At 46.5% G+C, this 13,489-nt stretch overlaps 2 protein-coding genes across 4 annotated transcripts in view; both read right to left on the bottom strand.

The window, feature by feature from the left end:
* LOC121357631 (cytochrome P450 2C8-like) lies at positions 1–9,520 on the bottom strand. Of its 3 annotated transcripts, none has more exons than XM_041475146.1 (10): positions 9,366–9,520; positions 7,481–7,593; positions 6,980–7,142; positions 6,365–6,514; positions 5,899–6,059; positions 5,327–5,503; positions 4,656–4,797; positions 4,138–4,325; positions 3,001–3,142; positions 1–1,409 (listed from the first exon to the last, which is right to left on the bottom strand). In XM_041475146.1, exons 1-10 carry the CDS (start codon positions 9,403–9,405, stop codon positions 1,228–1,230), a joined length of 1,458 nt encoding a protein of 485 aa, XP_041331080.1. In that variant the 5' UTR covers positions 9,406–9,520; the 3' UTR covers positions 1–1,227. The 3 variants fall into 3 exon arrangements, with proteins under 3 accessions (XP_041331080.1, XP_041331089.1, XP_041331071.1); XM_041475155.1 differs by lacking the exon at positions 9,366–9,520 and adding an exon at positions 7,859–7,905; XM_041475137.1 differs by lacking the exon at positions 9,366–9,520 and having other exon boundaries at positions 7,481–7,849.
* Positions 9,521–10,976: 1,456 nt separating this feature from the next.
* The window catches only part of LOC121356851, a 31,220-nt gene continuing 28,707 nt past the window's right edge, over positions 10,977–13,489 (bottom strand). The window contains exon 9 of the mRNA XM_041473692.1: positions 10,977–13,113. The gene's annotated coding sequence lies outside the window, so the exon portion shown is untranslated. The remainder of the gene's footprint in view (positions 13,114–13,489) is intronic.

Below are 13,489 nucleotides of genomic sequence, written 5' to 3'. Positions count from 1 at the left end.
AGGCATTAGAGCTGCAGTCTTCATGGGAACAAATGGAGGAAGAAAGAGGGATGGACCTGAGCTGTGGGCAAATGTGATATTTCCATCAAAATAATGCTAAACTTTTCCAATGGGAGGTGGGAATTCTTGCACACTCTTTTCTCTCCAGTACTCACGTGGTCTCTGAGTACCACATGACAATCAATCACAGAAATTATATTTTGCCACTAGGACTTTTATATGATCATGATGCAGGGGACAAGTATCTATGCAAATGAAGATCAAGACAAACTGTACATCCTGACTCAACAAAGGGCCACAGGAGCAAAGAAGCCCAGATGAAGTAATCTGGTATGGAATATTTTTATGAAAACCATCTGGCCATTTACTGAAAGAAGGGCACCAAATTGTAGCTGGAGTTGGAAATAAGAGACACTACCCTTTTCCTAATTCCATTTATTTTAATTAAGAGTACCTAAATCCATGCAGTGATACTGATGGTAGAAAACAGCCAACAGAGAGTTGGCTGCAGCCTCCAATGCTCAGGTAAGTGATCTCCTTGCAACAGGCTGCAAAAAGCATGAATGTATTCATTTCATTTGGCAGACAGGCTGCAGGATACCATTCTCCTCCAGCACTATGAGCCTTCCCGAATGGTGGTGTGCTGTGGCTGCTCTGGAGCTCCTTGCAGGCAGCAGCAGTGAGCACAGTGGATGACAAAGGCAGGATCCTTGCCCAGGAGAGGCAGCCCTTCCCACAGGCTGCTGGCCACAGGCTCTGCAGACCTACTCTGCAGTGCAGCAGCAGATGTGGGCACTGCCCCAATCCAAATTAAAGAACAGCTCAAATCGTCATAAACAGATTTGTGTTTATTGGATTGGATATTTACATGACTGTACACACGTGCAGCAGTGTCCATCTGCAAAGCCAGGTCTTGGTGGGACACGTGCTGCAGGTGCTGCCACGGGAGCTGTGTTGGTGAGAAAACCAAGAGTGGCTGTTTGATGCAGCCACTGTCCTCAATGATCCGGGGACAGAGCAGCAGTGCCAGAGGCTGCAATGTCACCCAGGGCCTCCTGCGGTTTGGTGGAGGTCTGGAGGCTTCAAAGGTCTCTACTTTGTTCCTGTGTTTGGACTGCCTTCCTGAAGGCCTGGGAAAGGTGGGCCAATGCTCCTGCTGTTGATTTTAGTAAAGAACATGTAAAGCAATGGCCATTTTCAGGCCAGTGGAGAGTGGTTCAGTGCTTTTCAGCGGGGGAAAGCACAGAGCTGGAAGTCAGGAGGTACATTGCCTATCCCACTCAGAATTGGGGTTATGCTGAGCTCCTGGGGGTTGACAACAGACTTCAAAGTAAAGTTCTGCAAGATGGTGGCTATGAGTAAGAATATCTCCATTCGTGCCAGGCCCTCTCCTGGGCAAATTCGTTTTCCTGGAAGTGAAAGCAGCAAATGAAACTCAATGGCAGTTTCTAAGTAGAGCAGAGTTTGTGCTAAGCAGCTGTGTTGCAAGCTTTGTTTGCTACACACAGCCATAGCAGTGAGACAACTGTCAGGGTTACCAAGGGCATTTTCAAGAGAAGAATTTGCTGGCAAAAGACCCCTGACAGTTTGGATGGGTGTGTGAAGGACAGGAGCAGGAGAAGACTTAACTGTGGAGGGAACATGACAGGAGTCAAGATGAGAGAGAGCAGGGTGACATAAAGCACAGGTGAGGAAGAGGAAGGTTGGGACTATTGATAGGTGAATGGTTGCATGTAGCTTAAGAGGTACTTAAAAGGTGCTGGGGAAAAAGTGGAGCTGTCACAAAAAGATTTGTTCAGGACAACCTGGGTGGTTGTGTGTGAAGGGGACAGGTATTTTAGTGCCAGTGGACCCTATTCACGTCATTACATTGGCAACTCCTAGCAGGAGATTTGAGAAGCCATCAGGCCTGAAGGAGATGGGAGATGCCACTGAAGATGGGGGCAATGGAGAGGAGTTATCCAGAGAGCAGTAAACCCCAAGGAAACACCTGTGGGAGTGTGCTAGGAAGAGGCAGTTGTGTGCTGCAGGGAAGGGCAGGGTGGTCACCAGAGGCGGGAGGCCGACAGAGAGAGGAAAAGAGCAAACGTGTGCTTTACCTGCTGAGAAGGGCATGAAGTAGTTGCTCTTCCTAAAGCTGCCATCCTTATTCAAGAAATGTTCAGGATTGAACTCATGTGGATTTGGAAACTCTTTACTGTCGTAGAGGACAGAAGCGAGGACAGGGTAAATCGTGGTGCCCTGAAGTAACACAAGAAGAGCAGAACATGAGAGGCAGGCAAATGAGGTCACTCAATCTGACTGCCTGCCAAGTTGAGACTGTGCTTCCCTGTATAACCCTACCAGTGCATTTGGTTTCCCTTTGGGGACCCTTCTTTAGAGGAGGCAGCTTTAGGGAGACTCTACTGAATGTCACAGCAGTTGTTGGCTGCTCTTCCTGAATTCTCCCTCTTGTCTCCAGAGCATTCATCCTCACCCTGCTCTGGTTATCATGGGACACCCCACCTAATTCTTCTCTTTCTTGGTGTTTCACAATAATGACCTTGTAGATGCATCATGTCCTTTCTTTTCTGTGAGTCCAAAATATCCAAAGCACACAAGGTTGTGGAAAACAAGCTCCTGTGCAATTCCCCTCTCCTCACAAATTTCTCCTGCCACAATCCTCTACCTTCCCACTTCCTGGCCAGCCATTAACAGGGGCTTAACCTGGGTGGTTGTGTGCGAAGGGGACAGGTATTTTAGTGCCAGTGGACCCTATTCACGTCATTACATTGGCAACTCCTAGCAGGAGATTTGAGAAGCCATCAGGCCTGAAGGAGATGGGAGATGCCACTGAAGATGGGGGCAATGGAGAGGAGTTATCCAGAGAGCAGTAAACCCCAAGGAAACACCTGTGGGAGTGTGCTAGGAAGAGGCAGTTGTGTGCTGCAGGGAAGGGCAGGGTGGTCACCAGAGGCGGGAGGCCGACAGAGAGAGGAAAAGAGCAAACGTGTGCTTTACCTGCTGAGAAGGGCATGAAGTAGTTGCTCTTCCTAAAGCTGCCATCCTTATTCAAGAAATGTTCAGGATTGAACTCATGTGGGTTTGGAAATTCTTTACTGTCGTAGAGGACAGAAGCGAGGACAGGGTAAATCGTGGTGCCCTGAAGTAACACAAGAAGAGCAGAACATGAGAGGCAGGCAAATGAGGTCATTCAATGTGACTGCCCGACAAGTTGAGACTGTGCTTCCCTGTATAACCCTACCAGTGCATTTGGTTTCCCTTTGGGGACCCTTCTTTAGAGGAGGCAGCTTTAGGGAGACTCTACTGAATGTCACAGCAGTTGTTGGCTGCTCTTCCTGAATTCTCCCTCTTGTCTCCAGAGCATTCATCCTCACCCTGCTCTGGTTATCAGGGCCCCACCTAATTCTTCTCTTTCTTCCTGGCCAGCCATTAACAGGGGCTGGAGTATTCAGCAGCAATGACACCAGAGTTCTCTGCTGGTAGCTGAGCAGTTCTCTGGGTCCTGCCTTATGATTGTACACAGAGAGCTGGAAATCACACCACCAGCAGCCCATGTACTGCTGTTTCCCAGCTGCCCGCAGTCACCCAGAAGAGCAACGAGCACTGCTGCAGCAGGCCAGGCCAAGCCATGCGCTGCTCTGGCCCACCAGCCTGCCTCTGGCAGTGGCCGGCAGAGACTGCCTCAGGAAGTGTGCTAGAGCAGAGCCAATAGGTTTGGCTGGTTGCATTCAATGCAAACATCACCTACAGCATTTTGTGGCTCAGAGTCTTTCTGTGCTCAATAACCAGCAACTGACTTTGCTCCCAAGCATGTGCACAGGCTGTCCTGGATGGTGGTGAGCTGCTCCTCAGCTTTGCTGCCTATTGTGTGAAGAATCACTGCTCTGGGTGTTGGTGAACCCTCTGTGCTTCTGCAAATCTTAAAGCTGCAGAGCAAGGGAACAAAAGTGTTGCTCAGAGCTACTGTTTTAGTCTTGGCCCATGGAACATCAACAAGAGAGTGCAAGTCAGCTACAGCTGCCTGAGGATAAAAGCCTCACAAAGGACGGGGTGAAAACAAGGTCAGGCCACAACAGTTCTACCTTGTGGCTTCTAACTGACAGCCCAAGAACTGCTGTACTTGAGGGAGCTAACCTTAGGAATGACGTAGTCTCTGAAGCTGGTGTCTTTGGTCACAGTGTGAGGGAGAGCCAGGGGGACAAGAGTGATGAAGCGCTGGATTTCATGGACCACGGCATCTGTGTAGGGCATCTGGGTCCGGTCAGCCACACAGGGTTTTCTTGATCGTCCTACTACCTGGTCAATCTCTTCTTGAATTTTCTCTGTCATGAGAGGCATAAACCACCAAATGAGTAAATGAAACCAAACCAGTCAAAATAGGTTGCCCTGAGCTGTTTACAAATCACAGATGGCAGGAGCATTAAGTTGGTTTTGGTTTAGACTGGAACACAGCTCCTCTGCTGCCCATGCAAAGAAAGCTCTCCTATTGATTTGGCTAAATAAAGATGTGGACACAGTCAGGTCCCAGAGAGAGAAAGAGAGAGAGAAACCGAGATAGAGAGATGAGGGGGAAATCTGGGCGGAGGATCTGGTATTAGTCATGTGCCCAGCCCAGGGGAAGAGCTAGAGAGGAAGAGGTCACAAACTGGTACCTTGTATCTTTGGATATTTGATAAGAAGCAGAAGCCCATATCGTACAGTTGTGCTTGTTGTCTCAGTTCCAGCAATGAACAAGTCAAAAGCACTTGTTACCAGGTTCTTCATGTGGAAACTAGAATTGGGATGGTCTTTCTCCTAAGGAAAGCAAAAGGCTCCTAAAGAAAAGGCTTTGTTTTTCCTCTGGCTGAGCTGAGAGAAGTGGCCCTTTCTCATGTCTTCCCAGACCTTCCTTTTCTCCTTGAGCTGTGGCATTTCTCTACTAAGGTGCAGCTGCCATCTGGGGCATTGCAATGCAGCCTTGAACAGTAAGCTCAGTGCCAACCTCCTTTTAAGCTGTGCACTCAATGACACACTACTGCTTGTCTGCTGTTCCAATTGCTTTCCAGTGAAAGAACTGCAAGACCAGACTGAAAAAGTCCCTGTGTTTTGGTGAAAGCAGAGCAAGCTCCCCCTCTCCCAACAGCTGCACATAGTGGTGCCTGGTGCAGAGCATGCAGACCCAGAGCTATAAGCTCTAATACAGGCAGTATCTGGAGTATTGTTGCTGTTTTCCCATTGCACAGCTGACTGGAAAGGGGTCATCCCCATATCTGTGTTATTTATGAGATTGAAGGACACAGCATAGGTGTGTTTGGGGACAAGCTGGGGCCATCTGTCTCCTTACCTCCTGCATTTTGCTGAGGAAGCAGTCGATGAAATCCTGAGGGGAGTTGGGATCTAGGGAGGCTTGGTGCAACTTCACCTCCTCTGCTACAAAGGCTTTTAGAGCATCAAATTCTGCAAATATATTGTTGTGTGGGCCAGGCAGGTAATCCATGATATTTGAGAACATCTGGTAGAGCTGGAAGGAAAGAAACAGGAAGGTCCCTAGTACGATATTTGCCCCATCCTTTGATATCACCCAAATGCCCAGGAAAGCCACCACCCTATCAACTGAGCCAAGCAGAAGGAATATCAGTCTAGGCACTCTGGCAGGAATTGCTTACTAGTAGTAATAGTAGGAACCTTAGAAGTGGAGAAGAAAGGTGTCCAGGATTATTGGGAACTAGGGCACTTAGCTGGCAAAGCCAATTCCAGCTTTGGTGAGGGAGTTTCTTGCCCTTGAATGAAATGCCTTCAGTGCAGCAAAGCATTGATGGGGTCCTAATTAGAGGACTGAAATGGAACTTGATTGGGAAGGAGGTCTCCTGCTCCCCTGGGAGAATGTTGCCACTGTGAAATGCCTGCTGAATGTACCTGTCCCCAGCGGGAGTTCATCATCTCAAAGATGTTGTTCATGTTGTCCATCAGAGCCAGGAACTTCTTGTCTTTATAATCATATCGTCTCCCAAAGATAATGGAGCATATGACATTGGAGACAGAACAGCTCAGCATGAAGGTTGGGTCAAAAGCTGTTCCTGTGATTTCAGAAATGTTAAGATTATTTTTAAAAACCCCATGAAATATTGTATGTCTACTTATGGCTACTGTGGGTAATCTGAACTCTGGTTGTTAGTGGAAATATCAGATCAGTCTCTGAGTGATACCGAAGGGTCCTCCAAACAGAGCAGGACATGGTCACAAAATTATTTCAGCTTCGTAATGAGGGGTAGCTGGTGCATGGACCAAATCCACAGGAACTTCATTCCTTGCTAAAGATGTGAACTCCCTTAATATAGCCTCTTTTGTTTCAAACATAAAATATATTGAAAATGGACTGTACCCTTTGTTTTGTGGATCTCTTCCAGCAAGTAGTCAGATTCCTCCTGTATCCTCTCTTCAATGCTCCTCTTCCCCATTCCAAAGTTCCGCAGAGTGGTGAGAGAAAACCGCCGGACTTGCAACCATGGCTCATTGTTGCTGAAAATAATCCCTACAGGGGAAAGGAAGAGGAATGACCTGTCTTGGGCATGCTGGGTGGGAGATGAACAGTGGCTCATGGTGACAGTGAATCCTGTCCCTGGAGAGCACTGACAAGACAGCGTCACAGTGTGGTTTGGAGGTTCTGTAGTCCAACTGCCTGCTTTTGGCCTTCTCTGCTACATGCCCAACATCCTTGTGAATAATTCATCACTCACCCATACACAATTTCCCTTGCTGCAGCAGCTGGCTGTTGCCCCTTGCCATTTCCCTGCCTATTTTTGAGGACAATCTGGCTCCCCTTCTCTGTCACCTCCACCCTTTGAGTGGCTGTAGCCTTCTCTGGCTTCCCCTCTCCAGGTGGGTTGCACCCACCCCTGGCATTTTCCCTCATGCAAGGTACACTCCAGCTCTGATCTGCTGTACACATCCTCAGCCCTTCCCTTCTCCTTCAGAGGGAGCTCAGTCAGCAAATTACCTAATCCATTGTTAGTCCTCTCTCCAATTGGCATGTGTCCCCTGGAAGCAAACTCGTCTGCACGATCAATCAAGGCTTCTTTCACCACATCGTATCCGTGCAGCACCACCACTGGGTCAGAGCCCATGTGCACTGTGAACACTGGTCCATACGCTTCACTGAGCTGTAAAAATGCAAGAGAGAACATGGCCATGGAGCAAATACTAAGGAAGAATGGGAAAGTCTCTATGCTGCTGCCTCCCAAAGCAGGCAGTTAGCCTCACACGTCGGTAACTAGTTCTAAACCAAGAGAGTACGATTTTGTGGCTGTGCAGATGGGTCCCACTTATCAGGCCCTGAACAACATGGCAACAGCAATGAGGGGAAGCAGCTGCAATGCCCATGCCTTTTCTGCTCCTCTGGAATTGCAAGTCATTGAGCCATAGCCACAGGCTGACCCCATGCACAGGTGCCACACATTTCTCACCCACAGCAGAAAGAGAGAAGAAGAAGTGGCCTTACCTTCTGGAGGGTTTTGGCCAAGTTACTTGGTTTCACCTGCAGCAGGTTACCTAGAATGGGCAGGGGAGCTGGTCCTGGAGGCATCTTCCCCTTCCCAGACCTTCCTTTCCATGCTGCAAAGGAGAGCAGGCAAGCAATGCATACCAGGAGGACAACAGTGGCTCCTCCCAGGAGCTCCATTTTCATCTGTGGCTCAGGAGGGAGTGACTCTGGCTGTCAGAATCTGAGTTTATATACTGAAGGTCTGTGTTAGCTCAAGAGCAGGTTGTGGGTCACATGGCTGAGTCAGTCAATGTTTACTAGTCAATCATTTGTTAGATTGCCCTGTGTTATGAAACTAAGACTTTTATTGGTATTAATTATTCATTGAAGACATACCTTATCTCAAACAACTGCAGATGACAACCGGCAGAGATTAGGAAATCTGAAATATATGTAATATGCTCACAAAATCTATGTTGTTTTACATAATGCTAATTGTTAAAGAAATCATGGTTCACACTGTCCTACTGAAGCACTCACAGATATTCACTGTCACAAGAGCATCTTCCAAATACTTCAGTGACATTTGGGATTTCTGTTCTTCACTATTGATTGTGGAAGCCCTCGGTGGTGTGAGCCATCCTTCATTGTTCCTGAAATCTTCAGAGGTAATCAGTAAAGTTCACACTGCGTGTGCTTTGCCAATGAACATGCAACTGTTTTCCTCAGCAACTGCACAGCAATAGCCTCAGTCTCTCTCCCTAGCGGTGTCTGCCCTCACAACAGGAGAGGAGAGTATAAAATATTTGTCTAGCAATGCTAGAAAGGTCTCCAGGCTTGACAATAGACAAGAAAGGACTTGCTGGCTGAGACAAAATGAAGATGTCAGAAAAGAGGATGAGACATTGAGATTGACCTCTGCAAGGGCTCCTAGAGAAAAAAAGGAGAAAAACACAGAGAAGAGAGAAACCCAGAACTTGAGAGAGTCTCTGGGAAATGGCTTCCCAAGCTGGGACAGAGATGCACTTGTCTGAGGCTGAGTATAGGCCACTGCAACCTGGCAACTAGTCCTTGCACTTACCAAAGCAGCTCATCCAACCTACTGCTGGAAGCTGGCACACACACGTTCTTGTTTCATTGAAGTATGACTCCACTATGAGGAACTAGATAGGTGCCCTGGAAATTCCCTAGGTGCTCTGGGAGACAGCAGAGCATGTCTGGTGTGTTGCAAGGGCTTAAAAAAGAGCTGGAGGCTTCCTGCCCAAGTTGCACAGGGCCTGTGTACGGGGGGATCCCAAGGCAGTGGCAAGGGCTGGTAGAACCAGCCCTCAGGACTGTGCTCAGCTTGTTCAGTCTGGCCTTAACCCTCTGTCTCTCCCAAACTGTGACACGTTTGCAGGCAAAGCTGATCAGAAGGTGTTGCAAGGATAGGGGATGTGGGACTTGGTGTGAAATAGCAAGAGAGCTGGGTGAACTGAGTGCTTCCTTGGGGCAAGCTGTGTTTGCTGCACAGCAGCGTGTTAATGTGAGCTTCCCTTTCACTCAGAGGAGCTAGTGAAGATCTCCATCCCTTGCAAAAGTTTTTGTACCTTCCCTACACAAGGGAGTTCTAAGTCATCCTTGTTCGCTTGGATGGGTGCAATAATTTTCTAGTTGTTCATTTTAAATCTTATTTTACTTCTTTAGAGCCATACTCAATACTTTGGTGGAAAAACCAAATTGCCAACAACTTTTGGCTAGTTGCTGGTCTGCTGGCCACATTCCTGCATCAGCTCAGATGCTGTCAGGGCAGTTCATGAAAGTTCATGTAGGTTCATGGACTTTCATCTAATGAAAGTGAAGTTCATGAGAGTTTGCACTTCCACATGAGGTAGCTGCCACCTAGCAGCGTTCATGACCTTACCTCCTTGTCTACAAAGTTCCCTTTTTCCCATGACACTCATTGATCAGACTAGTGGTCCACAGAGAGGTTTTCTTCACCTTCCTTCATCCTCTGCATGTCCTTCCTGTCTGTGCTGGTCTTGGCTGCCATCTAAACTGCTGCTTACAGCTGGGTCACTGTAATGTATGAGAACTATCAAAAGGGTGACATTCCTTTCAGGTGGCTGTTCCTATAGTCAGCTTGGGGGCTAGGAAAGGGGACTTACAGAAAGACTGTGCAGAAACTCCATGAACAGATGTTTGGACATAGGAGCCACCAACTTGCTGGGGACTTGAGCCTCTCTGCAGGGTCAGCAGGTGAATATGTGCATGGTGTCTCCCAGCCATATTCTGGCTACATGAGCTCCTGCAAGTTCAGGGAGACTAGGTACAATGATTTCCTAAACTACCAAGAATTGATCTTGATGGCTTTACCTTGACAGATCCCTTTTAAGTGGCAGGGAACTCTGGGTGTGTACCCTGTGGGAATTGCATAGCGTCCCTGCAGGGTCTGTGTCTTTTGGTGCAGGGCTGTGTGTAGGACACTGGTATGATGCTTATTGTAGAGTACTTGCAGTGCTAAGTGGAGGTGGGTGAGCAAAGGAATAAACTTATTTTCCTTATCCACTCTGGAGCGTCTTCTGTGTTTAAGGCTTGCTACTTGGTCCTCAGCTGTAGGCAGGAAGGCTTTAAGCAGCAGTGAGATGGGAGTTGTTTTTCTGAAGCACTGGTACAGGGTGAAAGGTATCCTGGAGATTTCCTCCTCTTTTGCCCTAGCCCTGTGTGCACTGCCTGTTCTCCAATACCACTGGTGTGTTAGTGGTTCTCATGGCTCCTGTAATGCAATATTTGCTTCTGCAGAAAGTGTATTATTTCCCTTCCACCTTCACAGAGGCACTTCTGTCTAAGTTGTTTTCTTGGCCTGTCTTTAGTTAAGTCTCATTGACTTTTCACCATGACTTTCTTTTGAATGCCTGTGTGTGACTTCTTATGCCAGCGCTCTCTTTAGCTTCACTCTGTATCACCTGGTTATGCAGTCCAGGTCAAGGTGTTGGGAGTGCTGTACACAGTGCCTTAGATACCTGCAGGGGAAAGGAAGCTGCTCTTTCCAGGAGGGTGCTGCTGGCTGGGAATCAAGGCTGAGGAAGAGCAGCTCAGAGGCCAGCTAGGATCTGTCATTTGACGCTGTTGTGTAGTGCTGCTACTGAATCCAGGTTTTCAGAAAGAAACCCCTGTGCTGAGCAGCAGCACACTTTGTCCCAGTGCCTTCATTGATTCTTCTTGGAAATGCTGCGTGTGCTGCCTGTCTGTGGAAGCAAAGTCCAGCAGCAGCACCTAACACAAGGCTGCTCAAAATTAACACGTGTTTTGTAATACCTGAACTTTCAAAAAGTTCTCCTCACCCTCTAGATCTTTCAGAACAGCACCTGCTTCCAAAGAGCAAACTTGCTTCTTTGCCAAAGCTAAAGAAGATCTTTAAAAGCTTGGAGGTAACAATTCCTTTCTTGACTAGCTATGCTCACCTGATACCCTAAAGGTGTGGCAGTTGCTATTCTACAAGCCAAGTGTTCATTAATAAAATATCTGAAAACAATTACCATAATAGTGATACTTTTATTAAATTTCTTATGCTCGGATTACAATGGATCCTGGAGTGGAGAACTATACAGTATATTACACATTATAAATACATTTATTTCTGAAAAATACATGAGCATATTTAACATAATGCTATAATAAAGAAGAGTGCTAGTTTATTTTAGTTTAAAAAAAAAAAAACAAAACACCCAACAAACTTATACCATGAATAGAGAGGGTTGTAGAAAATACCAATTCACAATGCTATGTCTTAAAACACTTTAAATTCAGTTTGCACTGATTCACATTCTGTACAGTCACTGTAAAAAAAGCTGGAGGGATAATGGAGGATGTAAGTTAATGCAGGATTTTTGTCCCCTATATTTATGGAGATATATACAGAATATTCACAGAATAATAAAGTCATAAATCTGTCTAGCTTTGGATGAAGCTAGCAAGATATACAGTGAATAACCAAGTCCTGCAGCAGCAGCTACAGCTGAAACATTAAACACAGCACCTACTTTAGGGTGCTAACCTTGAGTCAGCACAACCTTTTTTTTCTTTTTAATGGGGATTTGGGTTTGGGTTGTGGGGTTTGGTCATTGTGTTTGTGGGGTTTTATTGCGATGCTAAGTAACAATGGTAGCAATCCTTCTGAGTACTTGAACCCTGCCCTCACTCATCCCTGCAAACTATACTAGCCCAGGAACGGCATGGCTGAGATGCTCTGAGTCTCAGAAAAGATCCTGTTCTATTTTGGAGGACTTCAATGGTTCCAGCTGATGTGGATGAGCAAGGGAGAAGCATCTGTTATGGAAAGACTAAGCCTGCTGAAGCTGATCATTCCTGCCAGCTTGCCAAATCTTGGTTCTCAGGCAAGTTGGGGTTGGGGAGGGATTTGTAATCAGCAATTGCTTGACTTGTAATTATATTTTAATTTATGGGGTAGAACAATCCTTTATCAAGAGGCAATGTTAGTTTACTTAAATCTTTACCCCATGTGTATTAATTATTTTGCTAGTACCAATAAGAGCTAAGTGTGCAGAGACCTCTGCAACCATGGGACGTTCAGAAGCATGCACTGCCTGGTCCTTGAGTAGGAAGCAGTGGACATGTGGCAATAAGGCAGCCGCCACACACAGTCATGGTGTTTCACAGTTGTTAGTGTATCCCAAAAGAGCATGAGTTTATAAAGGATGTATTTGAATTTCTTTCCCTTGTAGCCTTGCTCTGCTCAAGTTTTGCTAGTAGAGAGAGCGCAGGTGGAGCCATACAGCACAACAGAGCAGTTCAATGGGACTTAAGAGCAGGAATTCAAGCCTGGTGTCTTGTCCCCCATCAAAAAAAAAAGAGAAAAAGATTGATTACACAATGGCTGGGGCAGAGGCTGCCCTGGATGTCCTTCCAGTCTCTTGAAAGGCTGATTCCTGCAGTGCTGCTTACTCTGGTCTTTACAATGAGTGTGTACAATGCCAACTTCTGTGCAGGGTAGCACTAGAGTCCAGGGACCTCTGCAGAAGGAGCAGGCCCACAGGACAGGAAGCTAGTAGTGGATTCAGGAATGACCTTAGTTTTACATACTTTGTTTTCCTGTTGGATTCCAGTGAAATGGCACAGTTGGCTATAGGTTGCTCTGAAGGGAGGAACTGTGCTGGGGACAGAGACTGAAACTCAGGTTCCCAGAGGGAGGAGGCTGTCCTTTCAACGGCCACCTCTGCCCTGGGCAATGAGTCTCTGGCACTCCTCCAGATGATGCTATGTCCCATAAAGCTAATGTTTATTTCAGCTGGAGAAGTCCCCAGAAAGTAATGATAGTTTAAAAGCTTTGGTGTTTCAGGTAATTCTGTTCCCAACCCAGAGAAGAGGAAGAATTTCCAAATCTTAAAAGTCCCTGTTGCTTGTGTTGCCAAGATGCTAACAGCAATTTTCATCTGTGGCTTGACTTTTTAAAGTACGCTTCAGATTCGGGAGCGAAGCCATACGTAGTTGAGCATGTATCTGCCCACAGACCCTTCTCAACATCCCCCTTCCCTCTTTCCCTTCCAACACTTAATTCAGAGTTGCTCTGTTGACAATTGTAGGATGTAGATTGCACAGAGTAACCCTGGGATTCTTGATTTTGTGTTCTTTGGTGTTCTTGCCTTGACTTTCTGAAACAGAAACATGCAGTGAATGTGAGATTAGAGAGAGTTTCTCTATATTTAGCCTGTGGGCTGAGTTGGGAAGGTGGAAGATGAAGCTGAGGCTGGTTTTCTTTTAGTCTTTATTAGGGACAGATTTTCTCTTTCCCAAGATATCTCATTGTCTTATTATTTGGAAGTCTTTTGACTGACTGCAGATAAATTAATTTAGTGTCTTTTATGTTTTGTAAAAAGGCTGTGTGATATAGCTTGTATGACTATAGTTGCCTTTAAATTGTGGGTTAAAAAAAATACAACAAGCCAAAAGCTGGGGGACTATTAAAATGAAGATATATGGGCTAGTTCTCTGTAGACATCAATCCACATAATTTGAACTTAATTTCAA

This window comes from Pyrgilauda ruficollis, unplaced genomic scaffold (assembly GCF_017590135.1).
Source record: "Pyrgilauda ruficollis isolate IOZ18807 unplaced genomic scaffold, ASM1759013v1 scaffold11, whole genome shotgun sequence".
NCBI lineage: Eukaryota > Metazoa > Chordata > Aves > Passeriformes > Passeridae > Pyrgilauda > Pyrgilauda ruficollis.
The sequence above is the reverse complement of the archived record's forward strand: the minus strand, read 5'-3'. Positions and strand labels throughout refer to the sequence as shown.

Coding starts and splice junctions, on each gene's coding strand:
- LOC121357631 (XM_041475137.1), bottom strand. CDS start 7,666: ATGAAAATGGAGCTCCTGGGAGGAGCCACTGTTGTCCTCCTGGTATGC. Junction 5,504..5,898: donor TGAACTCCCGCTGGGGACAG/GTACATTCAGCA, acceptor CTTTCCTTCCAG/CTCTACCAGATGTTCTCAAA. Junction 3,143..4,137: donor GAGACTACGTCATTCCTAAG/GTTAGCTCCCTC, acceptor GTGTTACTTCAG/GGCACCACGATTTACCCTGT.